At 49.5% G+C, this 23,430-nt stretch overlaps 1 protein-coding gene across 5 annotated transcripts in view; it reads right to left on the bottom strand.

Annotated features, from left to right (window-relative positions):
- Positions 1–23,430, bottom strand: part of ADCK1 (aarF domain containing kinase 1) — a 136,557-nt gene that overhangs the window by 38,989 nt on the left and 74,138 nt on the right. For 4 of the 5 annotated variants that reach the window (XR_004320871.1, XM_032482448.1, XM_014559164.2 and 1 more), the window contains 4 exons: positions 23,073–23,231; positions 16,001–16,117; positions 3,676–3,825; positions 2,258–2,455 (listed from right to left, as the gene is read on the bottom strand). Coding sequence is in view for 4 of the 5 variants with exons in the window: in XM_032482448.1 (XP_032338339.1) it covers positions 2,258–2,455; positions 3,676–3,825; positions 16,001–16,117; positions 23,073–23,231 (624 nt within the window). In the remaining variant the exon portion in view is untranslated. The remainder of the gene's footprint in view (positions 1–2,257; positions 2,456–3,675; positions 3,826–16,000; positions 16,118–23,072; positions 23,232–23,430) is intronic. The other variant, XM_032482447.1, reaches the window with a different exon arrangement.

The following is a 23,430-nucleotide window of genomic DNA, read 5'->3' as shown; positions in this document are numbered from 1 at the left end:
AATTCAAACCAAGTTACAAAAAACAGGTATCCTAACACAACATTGCAAATCAACTATACTTCAATGAAAAAACAAATAAATAAAATTAAATTAGAAACAAGATATCATTCACGAAGTACCTATTATGTACCATGTGGTCTTGTCCATTCCTGTGGCTTTAATACCATCTACACACTGAGGACTCCCAAATTGATAACTCAAGCCTGGATATCTTCTTTGAGATGTCTCTAGCTGAATGTTCCAGAGAACTACTGACTACACCCTCACCCCAAATATGTCCTTGCTGAAGTCTTCCCTATGTCAGGAAATGGCACCCCTCAACCCCATAACTCACCCCAAAAAGCTATGATACAACTCTGACCCTTCCATTTTCCTCCCCTCATGTCCAAGCCGACAGAAAGGCCTCTCACTCTTAGGTCCAAAGCACACTTTGGCTGCAACTGCTTCTCTCGACTTCTACTGCCATTAGCATAGTCTGAGCCCCATCATCTGTCCACCTGGAGTCCTGCCCCAGCCCCCTCACTCATCACCCCACTGCTCATCTTGTCCCAGTTCAGAGACATACTTAAAATAGCAAGTCTGAGCATATCTTTCTCCTGCTTAAAACCTGTCAAAGGCTTTGCTTTGTACTGAGAATAAATCTGAACTTCTTCCCATTGTGCTCTCCCTGCCCAGCGCTCCAGATTTTCAGTCCACCATCCTCTGCACATGCTCCCGACCACCCCTAACTCTGCTTCGTTTAGCATATCGTGTGCCCTCTACCTGGATACTTTCTCCAAGCTCTTCTAGTAGCTGGTGGCTTTCTTGTCCTTCGGGCCTCAGCTTACATGTCAATACCCCAGCCAGGTCTCCTCTGCCACCCCCATCACGGCACCCGGCTTGTTTCCTCCCTGGCACCTCCAACCTGCAATTATTCCATTTACCTGTTTGTCCACTTGTTTACTGTCTGTCTCCGTCTGCCACAGTGCAAATTACATGGAAGGCCTGACTGTCTGTTCATCACTGGATCCACAGGTTCCCAGTCCAGGGTCCAGCAAAAACAAATGTTTGTTCAATGAACAAATTTCAGGGACTATGGGGAGGCACTTTATATGCATTATTGATAAAGCAGGAATTATCATCCCTACTCAACAAAGGAGGGAGGCTGTCTCTCTTCTTCTGAGACGATGAGCTGAGAGCCATGTAAGCCTGGGGCAGTGGTGGTATCTATGCCATCAGGCTTGCTGGGGAAAGATGTCAACTTGGAGGAAAGCAGAGCCAAGAGATGGCAAGAGGTGGCCTGTTTGGTGACATTGTTGGAGACTCTGGACTCAGCCTTTCCTAAAGCCTCCACCACAAGGCAGCTTGCAGGGGAGGATGCTGAGGCTCAAACAGGTGATGCGAACCATCCAAGGTCACGCTACCAGGAAAAGCAGGTACTGGAACTAGAACCCAGGTCTTTCCAACTGCCACAAGCAGGACCCTGTCCCTTGTGAGCACAGCCCTTCCCCACATGGATATGGGCAAGTCTGCACAGGTCTGGCAAACTGACAGACTGGGAAGACAGACGGCAATTCCATGAGGGATTGGCCTGGGAGGGAGCTCACCCTGAGCCAGGAAGAATGAGCTACCCTGTAAGTCCCTACTGTAGGGGCAGAAGTGAGGCTGAGTCTGGGGAGAAGGGGTTCCTAGGATTGGTCTCAGCCCAGACTCCGTGGGACTCTTGTCCAGATCCAATGGAGGAAAGAGCTACAAACAAAGACTAAAAAACCAGTCTCTCAAAAAACTCCACTGGACAATGAAACAAGCAGCCCTCGAGTCCAGCATGAGGAAGTGAAGCTCTCTCCCCAGTAGGATGCCCCAGAGGAACCCCGCAATGGGAGATGGTGCCCCATAGGTGACAGTGGGTGGTGCCAGACTTATTTCCTGGGCATTCCCAAAAGTCCTGGGGGACAACTTGGTGGAAGGCTGAAATCTCATGAAAGCAGGTTGGAGTGAAAGTCACAGAGCCTGGATTATACAGTTAACATGACCCACTTACATTCCAGGCTGACAAGGCCGGGAGGGACAGAGTGGGACACCATTCCCTTTCCCTCTGCCCATCCAGGGACACTGATTCTCCTCCCCTCCCTCCTACTCATCCAATACATCTCCCGTTCTGCCCCCCACCACACCTCCACAGCCCCCCAGTCTAGGACCTCAGACCCTGGGTTGGCAGGGCTCCAAAGGCCATCCCCAGCTCTGCCCCTTGCACTAGGGGCAGGGCAAGCTCACCCACCTCAGTAGCAGTGACTGGAGTCTGGCCGATGCCCCTGTTGACTGAGTCCCAGGACCGGGCTGTCAGCATGCAGGCGAACAAGGGGTAGAGGTCCCCGGCTCCCAGGCGCTGGCTGTACTTCTTTACATTCTTCATGTCAGTCCAGATCAGTGACTGCCAGAGGTGGCAGTAATCCAGGCGGAACTGTTCTGTGAGCACCTATGGCAGGGGCAGCATGGCAGGAACTGAGCCTCCTCTCCCCATGGACCTGGTCCCTGGCTGTTACCACCGCGCAAGGGACGGATGGAGACCGTGGCTCCCGCATAATGTTGGCTTCTCCCACACAGTTCACCCATCCCTAAAGGTCCAAGTTCAGACCTACTATTTGGCTGGGGTTGGTCCTGAGTGGCAGACTACCAATGGCCCACCAGAATCTATACTCCCCCCTTCTTCCCAGCACAGGCCATGATGCCCGCCTGCCTCCTGGTTAGATGTGGCCCTCTGCCTGAGCTCTGACTGATGGAATGTGGCAGAAGCTCCACTTCCAGGCCCATACCGCGGAAACTTCCCCATGCACACTCCTCCAAGCCCTTATCCCTGCTGCTGGTGGATGGTGAGACCTCCAGGGAGGCCTGGGAGGCACAGGCTCAGTCAGCGCCTGCCTTTGGGCTCCTCCACCCACCCTAGATCGGTCTGTGGGCAAGCGATTAGACATCTGTTGTGTCTCGGCCATCAACCATTTGGGGGCTGTGTGTGACAACAGCTAGCCGACCTTAAACTAACACACCGCATGTCAATGAGCTTTTCAAAGGAGGCCTAGATATGGCAATGTTGGATCAGGGCCCTGAGGGGGAAGAGCAAGAGACCTTCCTTCATGCCTCATAGAATCAAGCCAGGCCCTGGGTCCTGGGATTGGCAATGAACTTCTCAACTTCCAGGCAGGAACTTGTGGCTCTTCAAACCAGATCTGCATTTCAAGTTCCAGAAGACAGAATTGGGGCCATTCAATCTCTACCAGTTCCCTGTGCCCTTTCCTAGTATATATAACCTCCTCACTGGGGCTGAGTTACCCCTCCACCTGGAGTCCTAGCTCATCTAAGGGCATCTCACCTCCCACAGTCTGGCTGGCTTGGGCTTCCCTAGGAAGAAGGGGTTTTTGCAGCTGGTTTTTGCACAGACATCCAGGCACAATCTCATCTACTCCTGACAGCAACCTCTAAGGGAGGTGTTATCATTCTCAGTCTATCAGGAAGAAGCTAAGGCTCAGAGAGCTCATATGACTGTGACCTGCACAAAAGGACAGCTCTGGGGGTAGGGTGGGGCCCTCTCCAGTTTGCTATCTGCCTCCCGTTTCTGTGGCCGATAGGGGAGTTCAGCTGGCTCCAAGGCCAGGCAGGACCAGACCACGGGTCTGGCTGGGTGGAAACAGGCTCTCCTACCTGGTAGAGCCCGTGGTCCAATAGGACAATCTCCGCCTTCCCCGTGCCCGGGCACTTCCGCACTAGCACGTTGCCCGGGTGGGGGTCACAGTGCACAAAGCCGTTGACAAAGATCATCTCACTGTACATCTTGCCCAGGTGGCGTGAGATCTGAAAGAGAAGGGAGGCAGGTGGGAGTTATTCTGCATTACCCCCTGCCTCAGAGACTTCTACACTGGTCCCTCGATCTGGCCACTTTCACGAACAAGGCTTGAGCAATCATGGTGGGAGACTGAGAGTGTGTAGTTCTTGAGTTTAAGACAAATGCTCATCCAGCTCTTCCTAACTTCAGCTGCACATTAGATTTCACCCAGAACTCAGAAATGTTGGGGGTGGTTCCCAGGCATCAATATTTTTTTTAAATGCCCAAGGCGATTTTAATGCATGGCAAGGTAGGAGAACCACTGCTTCTGGTTTTTCCAAAGGCTATAATTCCCACCTCCCACACTTGCCCCTCTACTCTTCCCTCTTACCAGTCTCACTTCATTTTTTCCTCAAAAATGAATATGGGCTGGAAAGCTGGGTTGGGGGTAGAGGGTCATGCTACCTACCCCTTCTCCAAAGAACAAGGCTAGGGGTTGAGGATCAGGAAGAGGTGACCCCACCACCCTCTGGGGCTGCCCCAGCAGCTCCAGGCCAGTCCCAGGAGGACTCAGAGTTGCAAACTCTTCTCCCTTCTCCCTGCAGGCCTCTTTCCCCACTCCCCTCCCCACCAGAGCCCAATGCTGATCTGATTTATGATGTCTGCACAGAAGAAATGACACTGGAGAGGCCGTTTAAATCATCCTGTCATTGCTGCTCTCCCTGCTGAGGCAGCCTCCTTATCTCTACTCCCTTTTTATTAAAGCTAAAAGCCTCTTCCCAGCCAGGGAACAGCTGCTGAATAGAGCCAGACTTGGGCCCACAGATGGTCTGCTGATGGGTTTCCATGCGACAAAGAGATGCTCAACCCAGAAAGCTGATGCCCCAGGACACACACTGCCCTTGGCATCCCTCAGCCTCGGCTGGACCCCACAGTCACTAACGAACATATCCCAGCCAGAGGAGGGAAGCTGGGGCCCGTGGGGTTGGGAACACAGGATTAGGGTCTTAAGACAAAGACGCAAGTTCTTTCCTTGGCCTACAAAGTCCTGCACGACCAGGCTCAGCCTCCCTCCCTGGTCTCATCTTGTACCACACTGACATCCCAGTCATAGTTGCTCTCTCTCTTCTCCAATAATCCCTGTGCCTTCCTACCTCAGGGCCTTCGCATGTGATATTCCAGGAGCATTGCTCCATTTCCCCTTCATCTGGTTCACTCCTCTCTTCCTTCCCATCCCAGCTGAGCATCACCTCCCTGAGGAAGCCTTTCCTGAACTCCTAGACTAAATGAGGTTCTCCTGCTATACACTCTCATAAAATGCTGTACTTTTCTTTTACTAGCACACTCTTCATGTTATTATTTGATTATGATCATGTAGCCCACTATCAGAAGCTCCCAAGATGGCAGGGACTGGCTCTATGTTGTTAAACAGCTTTTTTGAGATATAAGTTACATATCATAGACTGGCTCTATTGTGCATCCCCTTGCCTGTAACAGGCCAAGCATGCGAGTATAGGACTCCAGCTTCACATGATCTCCTCTGAGGAGATCTCCATTAATCTCCTCTGAATCCCAACCAATTATAATTGGCCCCAAATTAAATCATCAAGAATAATCCTATAGCTGTCATCCTTATCAGTAGCCCTAAAAGTAGGTACAATTATGATCCCCATTTTGCAGATGAGGAGCTGAGATGCATCGAGGTTTAACTTACCCCGAGCTACCTGGCTGGAAAGATGTGGAGCCAGGATTCAAACCAGGTGTGACCCCACAGCCTTCTAGTAACCGCTAGTCTACACTGGCTCACGCCGACTTCTGCACTTCTCAGTTGAACTTTGTGACCTTAAACAAGCTACTTATACTCTTAGCTTCAGTAAAATGGAAATAACAGTATTGCCACTCTCAAGGGCTACTTTCGGGTAAATGAGAAAATCACGGTGCTTGGAACCTAGTGACCCCTCCTAGGTGCCCCTGATTCCTCATAACACTCCCGGGAGGGTGGCAGACTAGGATTAAAGAGGTTATCTAAAGTCCTGACACCTAGACTTGTGTTACACTGTCCCCACACCAGCCCTCCAGCTCCTGACATTTTCCTTGGGTGAAAGGAAGGCCCAGTACTCAGTGTCTGTTGGCATCAGAAACAGAACTTTGCCCTGTGTCAGGTTCTCAGACTAAGGCTGAGATGTCAGGTGTCCCGGGGCCACCATTTTCTGTTTCTTGGGAGAGGGGACCCAGCCAGAGCTGGTCCTGGATGAGCCAGCGGGCCCCCACCTCCGTGCCACTGAGAACTCTTTCTGTTAGGCTCTTTGGAGCTCCACGGAGCCAAGTTCTGAAAGGCTATACTTGCCAAACCAATTGTATTTATTAAGTAATAATTCATTTTTATTTGTCAAGGATGCCTATAAGGTCCAATCAGGGCTCCTGATCAGCCCAAGATAAGCAGTCCAGCCAGACTGAGCTGACGGAATTCCAGCCAAAAGCAGAGAAATGACATTTCATTTAGTCTGGGCAGACCTGTCATGGGGAGATGTATGATCGCCCTTAAGCTTTCTGAAATACTGCTAATCGCTGTGGGCCCTATTACTACATTGAAAGATGGCCCCTAGGGGTCTGGGGACTCAGACTGGGGGAGCCCTGGCCCATGAGGAGTGAGCTGCTGCTGTGGCAGAGGAGGAAGAGAGGCTGCCAACTGCACTCAAGTACACACAGGCAAAGCTGCCAGAGCAGCCCTCCCTGTTTCAACACCCCATCCAGCTGCCCCTACCTGGGTGTCTTTCCATTTAGGGGCTGTTCTTGATGTTCATTTTAACCAGATTTCACCAGGATAGGCAGGTGTAGAAGGCAGAGACAGGAAGGGGAATCAGCCTACACCACTGGCTTCACTCTGGGGCCATCTTGGTACTGTCACTTAGGGCAAGGGTGACCTGGGGGACAAGTCACCTCTCTTTTCAGTCTGAGTCTAAGTTTCCTTAGCTTTTAAGTGGGACTAACCCCATCTATTCTACTTCCTCACAGAGCAACCTCGAGATTCAAGGTCAAAATATGATCACATATGGGAAAGCACTTTATACACTGAATGATAAGATATAAACGTGTTTGTTTTCTATAATGTAGTAGCCTGTTATTCTTAACTTGGAAAAAATAGACCCACTGTCACCATCAGCGGGTAATTTCCAAAAAGTCAAAAACTTGACTCTCACACGAATAGATAATGAACACACATGAAAGATTGTTTAATTCATCACTAAAGGAGCAAGTTAGAAGGTAGAGCTGTTTCAAAGAGAATTTTGAGGGGCTGGGTATTTATGCACATTTCAACAGGAATAAGAGACTAAGATTCCTGGATCAGATACAAAACTGGTTAGTGGCCTACTGGGCAATAAGGAAATCATAACCTTTGGGGTTATCTTTTCTAGTGGGGAGAAATTATTTGTGCTTCTACTGGATAAGATCCACAGGTTGACATACGACTTCAGTCTAAGCCCTTGAATAACTGTCAATAGCAACGTCAAGCAAAAGTACATTTGCCTAGATATTAAGAAATCCTCAGTACTATATATAAACAACAAGTTTATACTGTGTAGCACAGGGAACTATATTCAGTATCTTGTAGTAACTTATGGCTAAAAAGAATATGAAAATGAATATATGTATGTTCCTATATGATTGTGCTGTACACCAGATATTGACACAACATTGTAAACTGACTATACTTCAATAAAAATACATTTTTAAAAAAGAAAAAGAAATCCTCAGGGGGGCTGCTTGAACTATGCCCAAGAATAACTTTGAAAGTACACACTGCACACTCCTATTTCTAAAATTTGGGTGATTTTTCTTAACATCTATCAGAGTTGCAGTAAATAGTCTCTGGGAACCAGTTTGCCCAGAGAAAGGCAGTCAGTCCCCTCCTCCCACTCACAAGGGCACTGAGGGTCCCAGGGTCCCAGGCACTGAGGGTCCCTAAGGCCACCAATGGGCACAAAACCCTCTCTCAGTCCCTTCCAGATACTCAGCTACGTCTCCTGCTCAAGAACAGACAATTGTAAGTAAGGCTGCAATGAACATGGGAGTGCAGCTATCCTTTCAATATTGATTTCGTTTCCTTTGGATATATGCCTAGGAGTGGGATTGCTGGATCATATGGTAACTCTCTTTTCAGTTTTTTGAGGAACCTCCATACTGTTTTCCATAGTGGCTGCACCAATTTACATTCCCACCAACAGTGCACAGATTTCCTTCTCTCCACATCTTTACCAACATTGTTATCTCGTCTTCTTGATGACGTCCAATCTAATAGGTGTGAGGTGATCTCTCACTGTGGTTTTAATTTGTATTTCCCTGACAATGAGTGATGTTGCGCACCTCTTCAGGTACCCCTTGGCTATCTGTATGTCTCCTTTGGAGAAATGGTTCAGTTCTTCTAAGGCTGCCCCTTGCCCTATTAATGGTGACAACTGCATAAAGACAGGCATCCCATCTTTTTATTTTATTTTGTTGTTGTTTTTTTAATGGGGGTACTGGGGACTGAACCCAGGACCTCATGCATGCTAAGCACACACTCTACCACGAGCTATTAGCTATCCCCCCCTGTTTAGAATAGTACCGGCTAATGCTTTATGCTGCATTCCATTCCACTCACAGCCACCCTTTGCAGCAGACAGATGAGGGAAGTGAGATATAAAGAGGAGGGAGCTTGGTCATCTGGCCAGCAGTTAGTAAAATGGGGACCCGAACCCAGGTGGCTTGGCTCCAGGGAACAAGTCCTCAATCGCCAGTCCATCTTGCCTCTCCAGTCACTGGGAAGCTCCTTCCTGGAGGCAAGGGCTGCACCAAAAACCTCTGAAGGTCCCCAAGGCAACCAAGAAAGCATTCCATTTGAGTCTCAGTGGGAAATCCAGAGCTGTTTGTCTAACCAAAAATACACTGTTAACTAAAGCCATAGTACAGCTCTTTTTAGAAATAAAAAGTGACAAGTCTTCAATTGTTTCATGTAAAAGGAATATGCCACTCACGTAAGTTACTTCAGTAATTAGGCAATGCCTTTATGCGCTAACGGTAGGGAAGGAAAAAACCAGGAATCTATTAAAAAAGTCTGAATAAAGAATTAATTTAGTAAATAATATTTAAATCAAGGAGCTATTTTTGGATTTTTCTCAAAACCTGAATCGGCTGAAAGTACTTTAATTATTCTGTAATTGCATGGATTAATTTTTTCCCACCCCCCAAAGAAAAGTCTATTTATGTTTTTGGGAGGTGCCATGGAAGCAAGGCTAAGATCTCCTGAAAGAAACACAATGTTGGTGTTGCAGGATATTAGTAATCACACAAGTAGCCCAATATTAAGTATAAGGAGGTTAATAATTTAAGCTCTTTGCCCTTCCCCTGGTGTCCATTCAGGCTTTGAGAGGCAGAATCACAGCCTGAAGGACCAACCAGACCACTGCCTAGAGCATTTCACTCTCCACCCCAACCCCACCCCCAGGAACCAGCCCTGGGATATATAAACCTCAGACTACTTGCTGCTGCCCATTCTTGGACTCGGTCAATCTTGGACCAGCAAGCACTGAGATGAAGTCCCTGAATGTGAAGGCAGTGGGAACCTCTTCAGCCACACACTGTGTTGGGAGAGGTAGTGAGGAAGAAGAGGCGCTGGGTTCATCACAGGAAACTGCGGGAGTTTCTCTAATCTTGGAGCTTCTATGTGTTTGGTGAAAGCTTCTTGAACCCACACAGCACCTGAGAGCCAGGGAACAGGGTATCCACAGGTCAATGAGGGAGGGCTCCTCCATTCTCCTGGCCAGTCAGACTCAAAGGATTATGGCTACCAGAGGGGTGGGGAGTCGATCCCAGGGGCACGGCTGTTGGAAGACACAGATGATGACATCTGACAGCCCCTCCTTGGGCAACAACTCATCCACAGAAACATGTCCACATCTGTCCATCTTACCTGGGTTAATATAAAAAACAGGGGAAAGGGTTTCTTCCCTACATGTTTCTCCCTTCTCCTGGCACATATTTTACTGCCAGCACCACAGAGAGGGCTGGGGGTTAGAATTCCAGCAAAATAGCCTGTGTTGAGCTTGGACTGTAGGCACTGCACCACCTGCTTCATGTTTCAATCACCAAACAGTCCTATGGTTACTCCCTCACACCCACTTTATGGCAGGAAGCTAGGCCTTCCCAAGGGTGACGAGCTCCACAGAGAGGGCACAGCTCATGAGCAGCAGAGCCAGTGCGAGAATTCAGGAAGGCCAGCTCCAAAGCGACACTGTTCCCCACTCCAGACACCCCTGCTGTTGGGGAAACAAGTCTGCAGGAACAAATCTGTGCATCTGGACCCTACCAACATCCCCAAGCTTCTCAAGGTTTGCTGTGAGAAGTTACAGAGGGTGGACAACGGAAGGAGATGTTTTGGTTCTAGCGATTTCGGTAACCGGGGTCTTCATGCCTCTTCAGCTTTTCTTCCTGGTCTTCTGAGCACTTTCTATTGTAGAGCCAGAGAGGCCCAACAAGTCGGAGATGATGCTGAGCACCAAGGAAACATCCTGCTCAACCCAAGCTGGTGTCAGGGGACAAGAGGAAAAACTTGGGTGGCATGGCTTTGAGAGATGGGGAAGGGGTCACTGCTCAATCAATGACCACTGACCACTCCTGAGTATCCATACTCATGGATAACAGAGGTAGGTGGACAAGAGAGAAGCAAAGAAGATTCTCGGAGATGCTATGGAGGAAGACATATCCCTGTGAATAATAACCTCATGAATTATAAATGATTTTTTTAAACAGAACTTCACAGCCTGCAAAGTCTACACAACGAACCTGGGAAGGAAGTATTGTTATCATTTCAACTCCAGAGATGAGGAAACCCAGACTCGGAGTTTAAGTAACTCACCCAAGGGCACCTGGCGAATAAATGGCAAAGCCAGGCATAACCCCAGGTGTCCCGACTTTGAACCCTCTGCCCCTTCACCACACGCCCAGCCTCGGTGATGTCTGACCAATCCACTTCTCCCAGGCTCTGTTCACCCTCGGCTACAGCACTGACATGCAGGGCCAGCACGTGGTAGGGGCTTAATAAACATTGCTAGAAGACATATTTGAGACCCTCTTAGTGCTTCTGCAGTGCCACGGAATGGGAAAGCCATGGGAAAGAAGAAACAAGGCAGGGACGTCCGGCTACCTGTGGCAGATGGAACCCACGCATGGACTGCATTCCCTCACCAGCACCACTAAAATGATGCTAAAAGAAACAAAAAGGCCAAGACCCCACAGCAACAGAGAGCAGGAGGGCCCACAGTGGCAGAAAGAGATCAGCAAGATTGCGTTTGCCCGGGGAACTAGACCGCTACTGAGAAATGGCTCAGTCGGCTAGACGACAGGGCACCCCAAGCCAACAGTAGGGGAACCTGATGTTTGCTGTCTCGGAGCCCAGGAAGGCTTGGCCACTGAGGGGCCCTGGCACCTCTAAAACAGAAGCTGAGGATCCAAAGTAAAAGCTCAACCTCCAGTGTCCCTTCTGATCCTGATGGAAAACGAGATGCACTCTCTGGGAGGTAGAAAGTCAGGCTCTGCAGGCCACGCCACACACCAGAGGGCTGTCTGAGGACAGAGGACTGGGCCTAAGTCCACATACTGACCACTGGGGAGCCCCTGGCCCTACATCCCTAGCGGGCTCCTGGGCCTTTGGGGTGGACAGGCAGGCGTCTCTTGCAAGCCCCCCATCCTGCACTCAGCCCCATTCTGTATAGACTTCGGATGTTCCCACCAGGCCTCCAGTCCCTGTCTCACCCAACACCAGCTCCTGCCTCTGTCACCTTTCTCTCACTAATTTCACACAAATTCAATTGGGCCTCAGCCCAGGTGGGGCCTTATACACACACTCACTGAAATCCAATTAACCTTCGATAAAGGTCCTGCAATCAATAGTCGTCCTGTGGCTTGAGGAGGCTCCGTCCAGCCCAGGAAAGTGCGCTCCTGCACGACCTTTATTTTTAATGAAATCAGTGACAGTCACTGTCACCAGTTCTTAAAGTGACTGGCAAATATGATCACCGGGTCAGGACCTCAGTAATATGCTGCTTCTGAGCTCAGAGCACAGATAAATGAGGGCCCCTGCAGGCTGCTAGCTCTCCAGGCTCCGTGCTCCACGGCCTGTGAGCACACTGGGTAGGGCTGCCTCCTGCCTGGAGGTGCCAAACAGCAGAGGTGAGGCCTGAGGGCTCACCCTGGGTAGCCAGGGATCCCCTGGCTTTGTCGCAGGTGGTTCCTGAACTTCAATGAGTGTCAGCCACCTGGAGAATCTGTTGATAGGCAGATTCTTATAACCCCTTGCAACCCTTCCCAACCTAGATTCTCATAAGATTGGGGTTGGGCCCAGGAATCTGCACTGTTAAGCTTCCTTGGTGATTCTGAAATAGATAGTTCAAGTTTTATCTCCCAGCAAGCCAAGAGTCACTGTTCTGTAAAGTATCCAAGCAGGACGGACCCTTAGAGTCCAGCTAACCCAACGCCTTCAGTAAGAAGATGAAGGCCCAGAAGCAGGGAGTGATTTGTCCAAGGTCACACAGAAGGCCACTGGCAGAGATGGAGTTTGAATTCAGCTCTCCTGCCTCCTAACTTGGTGTTTCCTTACTCAAGTCTATAAAGACCTGGCTACTTAGCCTGGTCTTCAGGTCCTCACATGCTGGACCCAGCTGGGCCGGTATGCTGTAAGGTGAGAGGGCCTGTTCAAAGTGGAGTGGGGATGAATAGCAAGTGTTTGGAGGGGTCTGGAGCCATCCCCACCCACCTCGAGAGAAATTCCTTCTAGAGCCATTTTCTGCTGGGGCCCATCTTCCCTGAATCACCAGCTTGTAGCAGCCAAGATGCCACTAACTACACTACCCACCAGGATTTGGGGTGAGATCTTTGCCCCTTGTCACTCACTCCACGTGAGTAAAAGTCGTTCAGATGAGAGTACATATCTAGTCCTCACAACATCCCTAGAAAATGAAATAACATTTGTATGAAATGGATAAAACAACCCTTGTTGTAAGCAAGAGAGAGAAAGGCTGCATTCAGATGGTGCCCTGGGAGCTGGGTAAAGCTTCTTAGCCAGAATTCTGACTCCTTCAAGGAGTTACTGGTGTGGCTGTCACCTGGTGGCCCCAGGTTCCACTGCAGCCCCAGGCAGATTTCTGGGAGGGAGAGCGAGTAGGTGGAGGAGCAAGGGCTTTGAAATCATGCACATCTGGATTTGACTCCCGACTATGCCCCTGCTAGCTGTGTGATGTTGGGCAAGTTGTTTAACCTCTCTGATCTTCAGCCTTCTCATCTATAAATGTGATTAATGACATATCCTTGGCAGGACATCTATAAGGAATAGAGATTCTACGTGTCACATGCTTGGTACATATTAGTTGCTTATAATAATTATTGCTATTGGTTTTCCCAAATCACTCATGTCAGCCTGCCTGACTCTGTATGTCCACAGAAAACAAAAACCAACACTCTACCCCAGCTCTGCCTCATATAGGCTGACCCAAGGCATGAGGCTGGCTTATTTATTCATTTGCTAATTCACAGGATGTCTACCGAGGGTCTACTCTGCACAGAACGCTGGCCTTACCCATAAAGCTGTTTAAAGAGGGGTGGAAGCAGGAGCAGAAGAAACCAGGCCCTCAGAGGGCACCACTCAGCCCAGCTCCCCCAGGCCACCTCCAGCCTCCTCCCAGGTGTCTCACTCAGCCACAAGCAAGCAACCACACCAGAGCACATCTTGTTTGCACTTCTCTCTGAAAAATCAAAGCTGCCTCTGATTAAACGCAATTACAGCCCTCAGCTCAACAGATCCAAAGCCATGAGTAGATTCTGGGGTGCTGCTGGCAGGAAAAGCCCACTGCTGCTGGCAGTATGTAAACGCCAGTAACCTGAGGCCCCTGGGATCCTTCCTGATCAGCAGGCAGAGAGACCCTGGTCCCCTTTAAGGCTGACCAGGATAAACAAGAGGTAACCTGCCTTCCCTACCCTCCTCTCTCTTCCCCTTCTCACTGGAGCCAACAACTTGGTACTCAAGGGTCCTGGTGGACAAAGGATCCCTCAGGGATGCACCCCCATCCCAACCAACAGCGGAGGAGATGGGCAAGCAGGTCTTCCCCCTCCCTCCTCTGCAGGAAGTTCTGCCCAGATGCCCTCCCCAGGCCCACCCGAGAAGCTGACAGTGAAGGAAGCAGAGTGAAAAGCCCCAAGTTGTGCTACTCAGGAAAGGCATTTGCTCGCTCTCTCTCCATGCTTCGAAGTCAGTAAAGCGGAGGGTTGAACTGGAGCAGCAGTTTTCTTATCCTCCCCTGTCCCGTGTCCCCAAGCCGCAGATCACTTCCAGGACAGCCCAATAGGCAACTCAGGTAATGGCAGAACTGCCCAGGGTGAATCAGCTTAGGGAGTAGGGAGGCCCATCCAGCCTCCCACACACATACCCTGCAGCACCTAAAGGGTTCCCCAAGTCCAGGGACAACAGCTGCCCACAGGAGGCCAAGACTAGCTGTGGCTGAACCTTTCCCAGCCGTGCTCCTGGCAGCCACTCCACACCTTCTGATGCAGTCACTCCTTTTATGAACTAAGAGAAGTATTGGAGTCAGAGACTTGGGTTTCAATCCCAGCTCTACTGGCTGGGTGACCTGGGGCAAGTTACCTCCCCTTTCTGAATCCCTGACTCCTCTTCTGCAAAATGGGGACAGTAAGACCTCCCTCCTAAGTTTACTGTGGAGAAAAGGGCCTGGCACAGGGAATTAGACATTCAGCAAACATTAATGGTAAAAAGAGATAAAGGAGGAGGGAGGAAAGGACAGAGCCCAAAGAAAAGAGGGAAAACAACAATCTTGCTACCATTTGGGAGGGCCAAGCACACGCCAGGCACTGTGCTAAGCACCGCTGTACACTAACTCTTCTGGTCCTCACAGCCAATCAGAAGCAGGGCTATCATCCTCCCCATTGACAGAGGCCACACAGGCACTCGGGGCCTGGGCTTCCAACCTGCACACTCTCCTGCCACCTGGCTGATCTGCTAAGCCAAGGTGCAACTTTTTCGTCTAGGCCATCCCACCACTGGGACCATAGGCTCCTCTTCATGTGTTGCCTGGAGAGAGTAGGAAAGAGCATTCACTTCTATTGGGTCCAGTCCCTTTCATTCCTTCCTCCCACCAGCCAGGTGGGTCACAGCACTGCACTCCTCAACACCCTTCAGTGACTCCTCAGTACCTTGGGGCCACACCCAAGGCCCCACACCATCTGCCTGCAGCCCCGCAAAAACTCACCACTCCTTCTCCCTTCCTGGCAGTGCCAGCTCTGCCCCCCACCTCCTCCATTCTGACACACACACACACGCACGCCTGGCAAATCCCCACTCATCCTGCTAGAGAAGCCAACCTGGGCAGAGGTGAGTGCATCTTCCTCGAGGCTCCCGGGGCACTTGCTCATCCCTAATGCTGCCCAAGAGATGCCTATTAAGGATAAGGTTGTGTGCCTGACCCCAACACCAGGCTGTGGACTCGTTAACAGAGGGGATTGTGTCTGGTTCCCCTCTGAACCTGCACACCTAGCACAGACTAGGGACTGAAAAATGATGAATGCTGTTGAAAAAGTACAACTCCACCCCTACCTGTGGCACCTTGTGATTACCAGTTAGAAGAAAGTGGGGTACAAGCCCCAGCCCATGGGCCGGCTTTCCCTGAGGCCATGGTGTGGCAGGTGGGAGGCAGAAGTCCCCCCTTTTTAACTCTATGCTACTAGTTGGCTATAGCTGTGCCCTTTTGGCTGATGCCTGGAGATCTGGGGGGGCAGGCAGAGGGAGAAGGGGTGTCTAGGTCCCACAGGGCAGAGGATCAAGTCCCATGGATTTCACACCACTGTTCTCCAGCTTCTCTGTGCTGTGGAGCTCAGATGGTACAAGAAGACAGGTGGTCATCACCTGTCCAGGCAGGAGCTGCAGAGAGGGGCTCAGCACATGCCCACACTTGGCTGCGTGCTGCCAACCCCAGCTCTGGAAGATGGGGCAGAGGGCTGCCCTAGATGACCTGGAATGCTGCTCCGTGCTCAGAGGTTTTATAATTCTTCAGACAACAGGCCTCACTTCAAGGCCATGAGATCTCACCTAGTCACACCTGCGTCTGCAGGGCAGCAAGCAAGCCCATGTCACTCGCCATCAGCCAGCACTCTCCACCTCACCTCATTGACATCAATCTGGTTCCTCTCCATGTAGTCTCTGTCGTTGACCTGCCCGCCTTCCACAAACTCCATCAGAAGGACCCGCTTGGTGGACAGCTCCCAGTAGATTCGGGGGACCTGGCATAGGAAAGGGCATGTCAGGAGTCAGGGGCAAGGGCTGCAGAGAGGCACAAAAGCCAGACATCAGCACACACTCCTCCTCGGACCCCAGCAGGGATGGATGGGGAAAGCGGAAGGCAGGCCAAGAGAGGAGGACAGGCTGCTCCACCTCCCTCAGGGAGGGCCCCAGCCTCCTTTAGTGGCCCCTCTTGTTTGAGGACCCCCCTCAGTGCCTTCCAGACACAATTAGGAGCCCACACTGAAACTGGGACTTAGGAGAAAATGCATGGAACCTCTCGTATCTGAGTCAGAGTTGGTGTTAAAAGCTATTTCCCTCTCTCACCAGGCTTATTTCAGCCTCTTCATGCGAATCACAACCCTCTGTCTCAGTTTCTATATCTGCAATGGGTGTTATTATACATTATGTATGTATGAATGATGGAATAAATGAATTTTTACCGGGTGATAAATTTTTTGGTGAAGAAGTCATGAGTTTTCTCATGCCTGTTTCCTACAAGCCTCCTGTGGCAGACAGTGCTGAAGCCTAACCCAACACCTATTCCCAGTTTTCCTCCCCAGAGACAGGAAAAATTCAATGCTTTCCTTGCCTGCCTTGCAGTAGGTATGGCCACGTGACCCAGTTCTGGCTTACGAGACATAAGTGGAGGTCTGCCAGGGGCTATAGAAAGGTTTTTATTTTTTTGAGAAAAAGTGACGTTTGTAGATAGTCCATCTCTTCTTACCCTTTCTTCCTACCTTGAAAGTGAATGTGATACCTGGAGTTGCAGCAGCTATCTTATAACTAAGAGGAAAAGTCTAAGAAAATCACAGATGCCAACCCTGATTCTGTCAAATCACTGAGACAACATCATCAGGTAACTCCTGCAAGCTTTCTTGCTATGTGAAGAAAACACATCCCTTTTGTTTAAGACACTCTGAATTGCACTGCCAGTTACCTGCAGACAACTGCATTCCTAACTAATATGCTTCTCCAACCGCCTCTGATTCTAAGAACACCCAATAGTCAAAAAGAGAACAAATTTCTTCAGGAGTGGCCAAGAGATTGAGCTGCACCAAGGACTGCCAGACTGCCATGTGAGTGACACCTCCATAGCCAGGAGGGAGGGATTACCAGGCTATCAGCATGCCATAATTCCTCAACAACTTAATGATCTTATTCCACTTACAAATAAAGAAGCAAGGAGAGCTCATTCAAGTGTTTTGGGGAATGAGGGCTTCCCTCATCCCAACCCCCAAAGCTCATCTAGCAGTAAGATAGTGGCCCTCAAGCCAAGAAACCTGTTTCCTGTTCCCAATTCTGCTAACAACTGTTGTCTGAGTCCAGCCACTCAACTCTTCCATGCCTCAATTTCCCTCATTAGAAAGGAGATTGTTCCTGCTCCAACTCAGTAAGGAGCTCTGGGGACACAGGGGGGCCTGTACACACAAAGGCCCTGGGCTCCCTGCAACAAGGCTCCAACTGAAATTACGGTGTCATTTTGGCTTAGTCCTTTCCTGCAGTTTTTGCCATTTGAAAATCTGGGCCAGTAGAGAAATCTGGAAGTCTGTTACTTTGAACTTAAAATTCACTCTCATTTGGCATTTTTCAAAAAGTCTCTTTAAAAGTATGAGTTCAAGACTTAGTAAACAATCTTACGGTTACCGGGGAAAGGGGGTGGCAGGAGGTAAATTTGGCAGTTGGAGATTTATAAATGTTAGTCACTACATATAAAAATAGATTTTTTTTAAAGTTTCTTTTGTATAGCACAGGGAACTATGTTCAGTATCTTGTAATAACCTTTAATGGAAAAAATATGGAAACAAATATATGAATGTATATGCATGACTGGGATATTGTGCTGTACACCAGAGACTGACACATTGTAACTGACTGTACTCCAATTAAAAAATATATATATATATATGATGCAAGTTGCTCCTGTTCTATGTCGCTTCCCAGTGGAAGGGACATATTAGGAGGTTACATTCTTTCCTCAGTGTGTCTGGGACCAAAGCCTGGCAGTGGGTGACTGGGGCTCTGGAGACATGAGGTCGGACTCGCCTCTGTGCCTGCCTGGGGCAACATGGAAAACAGCCTTGAAAGAGGCACAGATGCAAATAGAACCAAAAGCCGGAGGCTCTCCGGGCTTGTTAGTCAGGGTCATGGGTGTGCTGGGTTTCCCGCTCCTCCACCTCTCCGTGGGCTCCCTCCAAATGCAACCGTCCCAGGCTCACAACGGAATGTGTGCCTGCTTCAGATGCTTAGCTCTGAAATAGCAGAGATGTCAAACCTGGGAGACAGAAGGGTTTGTTGTGGGAGCTCAGGGAGGGCTACAATTGCTGCTGGTTGGATGTAACATGGAAATAACTGCAAAATGCAAAAGCGCTTCCTGCTCAGTTAGAGAAACTCAACTTGACAGGGTGACACAAAGTCAAGTGACTTGCCCCTCAATCACCATGTGGGCAGGAGGGTTTAGGGGTATAAGGTGTAATTAATTCACTTCACTCCAACACCCATGTTTCATGACCATTCCATCCTCAGCTTCTTCCACCAAAGACGGGAAAATGAAAAAGAAAATGTTTACAGGCAATAAGAACCATCCTGCCCCGGGCCCCAAACAAACAAAAAAAACCCTGGGAGGCTCATGGCCAGGGTGCCTGCTGACCCCACAGGTAGGCTCACACCCTCGCCATCAGGACCTCTAGGTCTGGGGTCTACCTCCTCACCACAGAGCAGAGGCCACACTCCTCTAGGCTCCGTTTGCCCACCAAAACTGGAGTCAGTCCTAACTCCAAGAATGAGGGCACAGATTATGAAAAGTTCCAGCCCAAGAACCCTGGCCTCAGCCTCATTAACTGGCCTTGACCCTGGCCTTGGTCCTCTTTGTTCCTGTGCTTGGTCAACACACCAGGGAAGCAGGTCCTGGCTTATCTGGGCCAGCGCCCATCACCCAGGGCCACAGTCCTCCCAACACCAGAGCCCAGTGGAGTAGAGCACAGACGTGGAGTCAGACTGTCAGGTGGGAGCCGCAGCCCTGCCACCTCCAAGCTGTGTGACTTGATTAAGTTTCATAACCTCTCTGAGTGCCAATTTCCTCACCTGTAAAATAGTGATGACAATTAGAATGAAAGCAACATTCCATGCTTCCTACTAGCACGTATGAAGTCCTGGTGCTCAACACAGCAGCACACACTTTGCACCTGCTGGACAAGCAAACAGCTGCCACATGACAGCCATGTGGAATGTGACAGGTGGTTCTGACACATGACCAGGGCTGAGAGTTAATGCTCCAGACAGTTCAGCAAAACTCAGATCTGCTCATAAATTATCGCAAAGGCAGAAAAGCACAGTGGTTTAACATGCAGGCTTGGGGCCATGCTGCCTCCATTCAGAGTTTGCTTCTGCCTCTTACCAGGAAGCTGCACAACCTTTGGCAAGTGGTTGTACCTCTCTGGGTCTCAGCTTCCCTGCTGCTGACATGGGGCTGGACATATTTTCCTTGTGGGCTGTATAAGGATTAAAGGGTAAATACACGTACAGTACTTTATAAAGTGTCTAACACATCATAAGCATATTAAAAATTAATATTAATTATTATACATCAGTGGGTCTGAATCTTTGAGATTCTTAGGAAGTTAATGGCATTTCACCAAAAGCATGTACATCCTCTCAGGGTTTGCCCACAATTTCCAGAGAGATCCAGGCCTCTTTTCTAGCACTAAAAAGCCCTGGAGTGGCCTTGCTCAAGAGCCAACCCCCCACCAAGCCCCATCTCCATTTATACAGACGCTCATCTCTTCCAGTCCCAAACCCCGTGTTTACAAGGTTTCTCCCTCTATCTTGTCCCAGTTGTCCCCAAGGTCAATCACAAAGCTCACTGCTTGTCCTGTCTGCTCCCCACAGCACACACAACCTCTGATGCCAAATCTACAAATGCCCTGGTCTTGACCGTTCAGCCTGGCTGCCACCTCGCCCTTTTCCAGTCTCCCTGACACCACATTTGCATTCAGTGCTTGTCTGAGGCTTGGAGATTTACAGCATAGGGCTGGGGTTATTAAACCCCACTGGAAGATGCCTCACACACTGAGAGGTAAACTCTTTGCTGAGGCTTAATTACGCACAGATGTTGTGATGGGGTGCCAGTGTGCAAAAGCAATCTATCTCCTGTTTTAAGAGCTGAACTGGGTTCGCAGTGCAAAATTTGCTTCCCACTTGTTATGTGTTTAGGCAAAAATTAATTACTCAGGAGCCTTAATTCCACCATTTTCTTAGGAATGGTATGCAGGTTTTAGAAGCAGCAGGTCAAATCGTTACATTAATTATTTACCCATTTGGCATCCTCGTTTCAAAAATTTGTGTTATTATTATTATTACATGTCTTGGTCTGACAGATGCTAGCTGGCCCCAGCCAGAGGACGATTTTGCTGTTTCCATGGGAACAGTGGAGGAAATGGTTCTGTTCGTCTGGTTCATAGTTCTGGCGCTGAGGACCACCCCTGCCGGGTAAGAGGCAACAGAATGACCTTAGACGAGCACCAGAGTTGAAGTCAGAAAATCCTTTTTGTACCCTAGCTTCTTTCCTCTAAAACTGTCATCTGTAAAATGGGACAAGGGTTGTTGGAAGGCTTCAGTGTCATGGTATCTGCATAGTGTTCAGAGCCACAGAAGAAATAGTCAGTAAATATTGTCTATCTCTTTGTACAATCGACACTCTTGGAAGCCTCCGTTGAGCTCCTTATCCTGGTGGAATTAAGTACTTCCTCCACAGAAACGTAGATCAGTCTCTGTCATAGAGCTAACCAACCTGTGCTGTAACAACACACTGCATGCTCGTCCCCCACTAAATGCGGAGTCTCCTCAGGCGGGAGCCAACCAGCTCTGACTCATCCAGGTACAACCCACCTCCCAGACTCTGGCACAGTAACAGGCTCAGGAAATGCTCAATAAGTGTGGAACAAAGGAGTGAAAGAGAAGGGAAATGTAAGTGGAAGCATAGTTTAGACCCTACGGTATTATGCTGATTAGTTAATATTATTACTTGTGTGAGAAAGCCAAGTTTTCATTGAAATGGTGGTTTGAACCTCAAGGCTGGGGCAATGTTACCAGATTTAGTCTGCACATCTGGATCTGCACACACAAGAGGATCAGCATGAATAATGGCATTTCCTCCCTAGGGCTGTATAAGGAAAAGCCATTTGGGGGGCATCTCGACAGACCTGACCCCCAGCACTCCAAGAGCTGAACTTTGCCAGAGGCTAGACCTTCCACCAAATCAGTGTAGCAAGACACCACACTGGTCACCTCAGTTGTGGGTCTTCCTCCCATGAACCAGGCTTTAGGATTCCTAGGCGGCTGGTGTAGACATACCCTCAGTCTCCCCATCTCTGTTAATCATCTGGTAGCAGCAGTATAAATGCTGCCTCCATTTCTCATGAGGTCCCCAGAAGCCACGTGGACACTGTGGCTTCAGTGTCCAGAGCAAGAGACTGCAGCCCACATGCTGAGACACCTTCCCCAAGAAGAGCTTCACTTGACTATTTGCTCTGGAACTAGTACCCGAAGCCCTGTGCCTCCCTCTCCTGCATTCTCCTGGCCTCATCAGTGAAGAGCAAAGGGCTGATCTCTTCCAAGAGTTAAAAGCCAAGCTCCCTTTGTAGACTGCCAGAGATGTCCAACCCCTGCACTGCTGCGATAAAAGGGTACCCCTGGTAAATGGGTCCAAGCCCCACCAAGGACAAAATATGTTGGAAAAGCAGCAGTGTGGACCTGTATCTCTCTCATTCCAACCTCCACGGGCCCCCATGGGGAACATCAGGCCAGGCTCAAAGACCAGCTCCAGTGCCAACTCCTCAGCAGAGCCCTCCCTGCCCTGCTCCCCAGGGGAGCTGCTTCTTCTGAATCCTTGGAGCCCGTACCAGCAGGACCTCTCACTGAGCTGGGACTTTGTGTCATTTGATGTTGTTTCCCACAGTGTCTTCTATCCCAGGGCAGTTCTGCTAAATACTTGAGAACACAAATCTGCTCCAATGTGACTGATAAGTTAGGGAACAATTTGATCACAACACAAATTTTCCATTTGCTTATGTGCAGTTTCATCCACAAGAATCTTTGGGAACACAGAAAACTGCATCTAGCTGACCCACACAGGAATACACAAAGCACACACCCCTCAAACATCGCCACGTCTGTCATGGGTCACACCCACCCACATCTGGTGTCACACGTTTCTGTCCAATTTCAGATGACCCTCACCCACCTCTTTACAGTAACAGCCACTCTTCTGCTGCCCACTTCCACAAGCACGTGTCAAGGAAAGTGCCAGGTGTACTGCACTCTGGTGTATTTCTTAGCCACTTAATGTGTAAATCTGCTGCTACCATTTTATTAGGTTCCTATCTGATTTTATTTTCTGGGTCACTGGGGACATTTCTGAGTGTTGTAAGCCTAACCTCATCTTCTCCATAAACCCTGTGGTTTCTGTTGTGTGATTTTGCATACTGTGGAGACTCCAGGACACATATGTTCTGTGAAAGCAGACCTGTATATTCAATGAGCCGGTATAATATACATAAAGTGTTAGGAACTGTGCCAGAGTACAGCAGCATTAGCTATAGTCATCATCATTATCATCATCATCATTGTCATCAATGCCATCATCCCATGGATCACAGACTGCAGGGACCACGACCTACAGTCCCTCAGAAGTGCTCAGGGTCTTGCAATTGTAGATCACTCAATAAACAGCTATTTGTTTGACAGGTCAACCATCCCCTTTGATAATTTGTAACTTTGCCTTCAAGGGCTTTCATGTGCATCACCAAGGACAAATCAGTCATCCTCAGAGAGAAGACTCAGGAAGGAGATGTCTCCACTCATGTCCTACAAGGTGGGGATGCACGGGGCGGGACAAGTCCTCCCCCGCACTCTTCCGTCTGACCACCAGGTTCTTTCCCGTGGCCCTGCCCCTCCTACCTTTAAGAAGTCAAAGTGCTTGAGCATTTGGGCCACTTTCTCAGCGTTCCTCCCCTCATTGAGGAAATCCAGCTCCAAAGGCAGGTTCTTCTTGGCTTCATCCACCAGCCACATGAACTCAAACTCTGGAAACAGCTGCTTCACAGCCAGGACGAGCACCTAAAACCCACCAAGCACCCCATCAGTCAGTCCACAGCACCTATCAAGGGAGGTACGTTCCCTGCTCTCCTGCCCTGGTCTTGGCGTTGACAAGTCCCAGGTCCTCCCCTGAAGTAAGGGTGAGTGGGGTAACGGCTCCCTTGAGGCTTATCTCTGTAGTCCAAATCCAAGATGATAAAAGCCCAGCAGCCACCAGGAA

Source organism: Camelus ferus, chromosome 6, assembly GCF_009834535.1.
Source record: "Camelus ferus isolate YT-003-E chromosome 6, BCGSAC_Cfer_1.0, whole genome shotgun sequence".
Classification (NCBI taxonomy): Eukaryota; Metazoa; Chordata; class Mammalia; order Artiodactyla; family Camelidae; genus Camelus; species Camelus ferus.
This window is presented reverse-complemented; position numbering and strand designations above follow the sequence as displayed.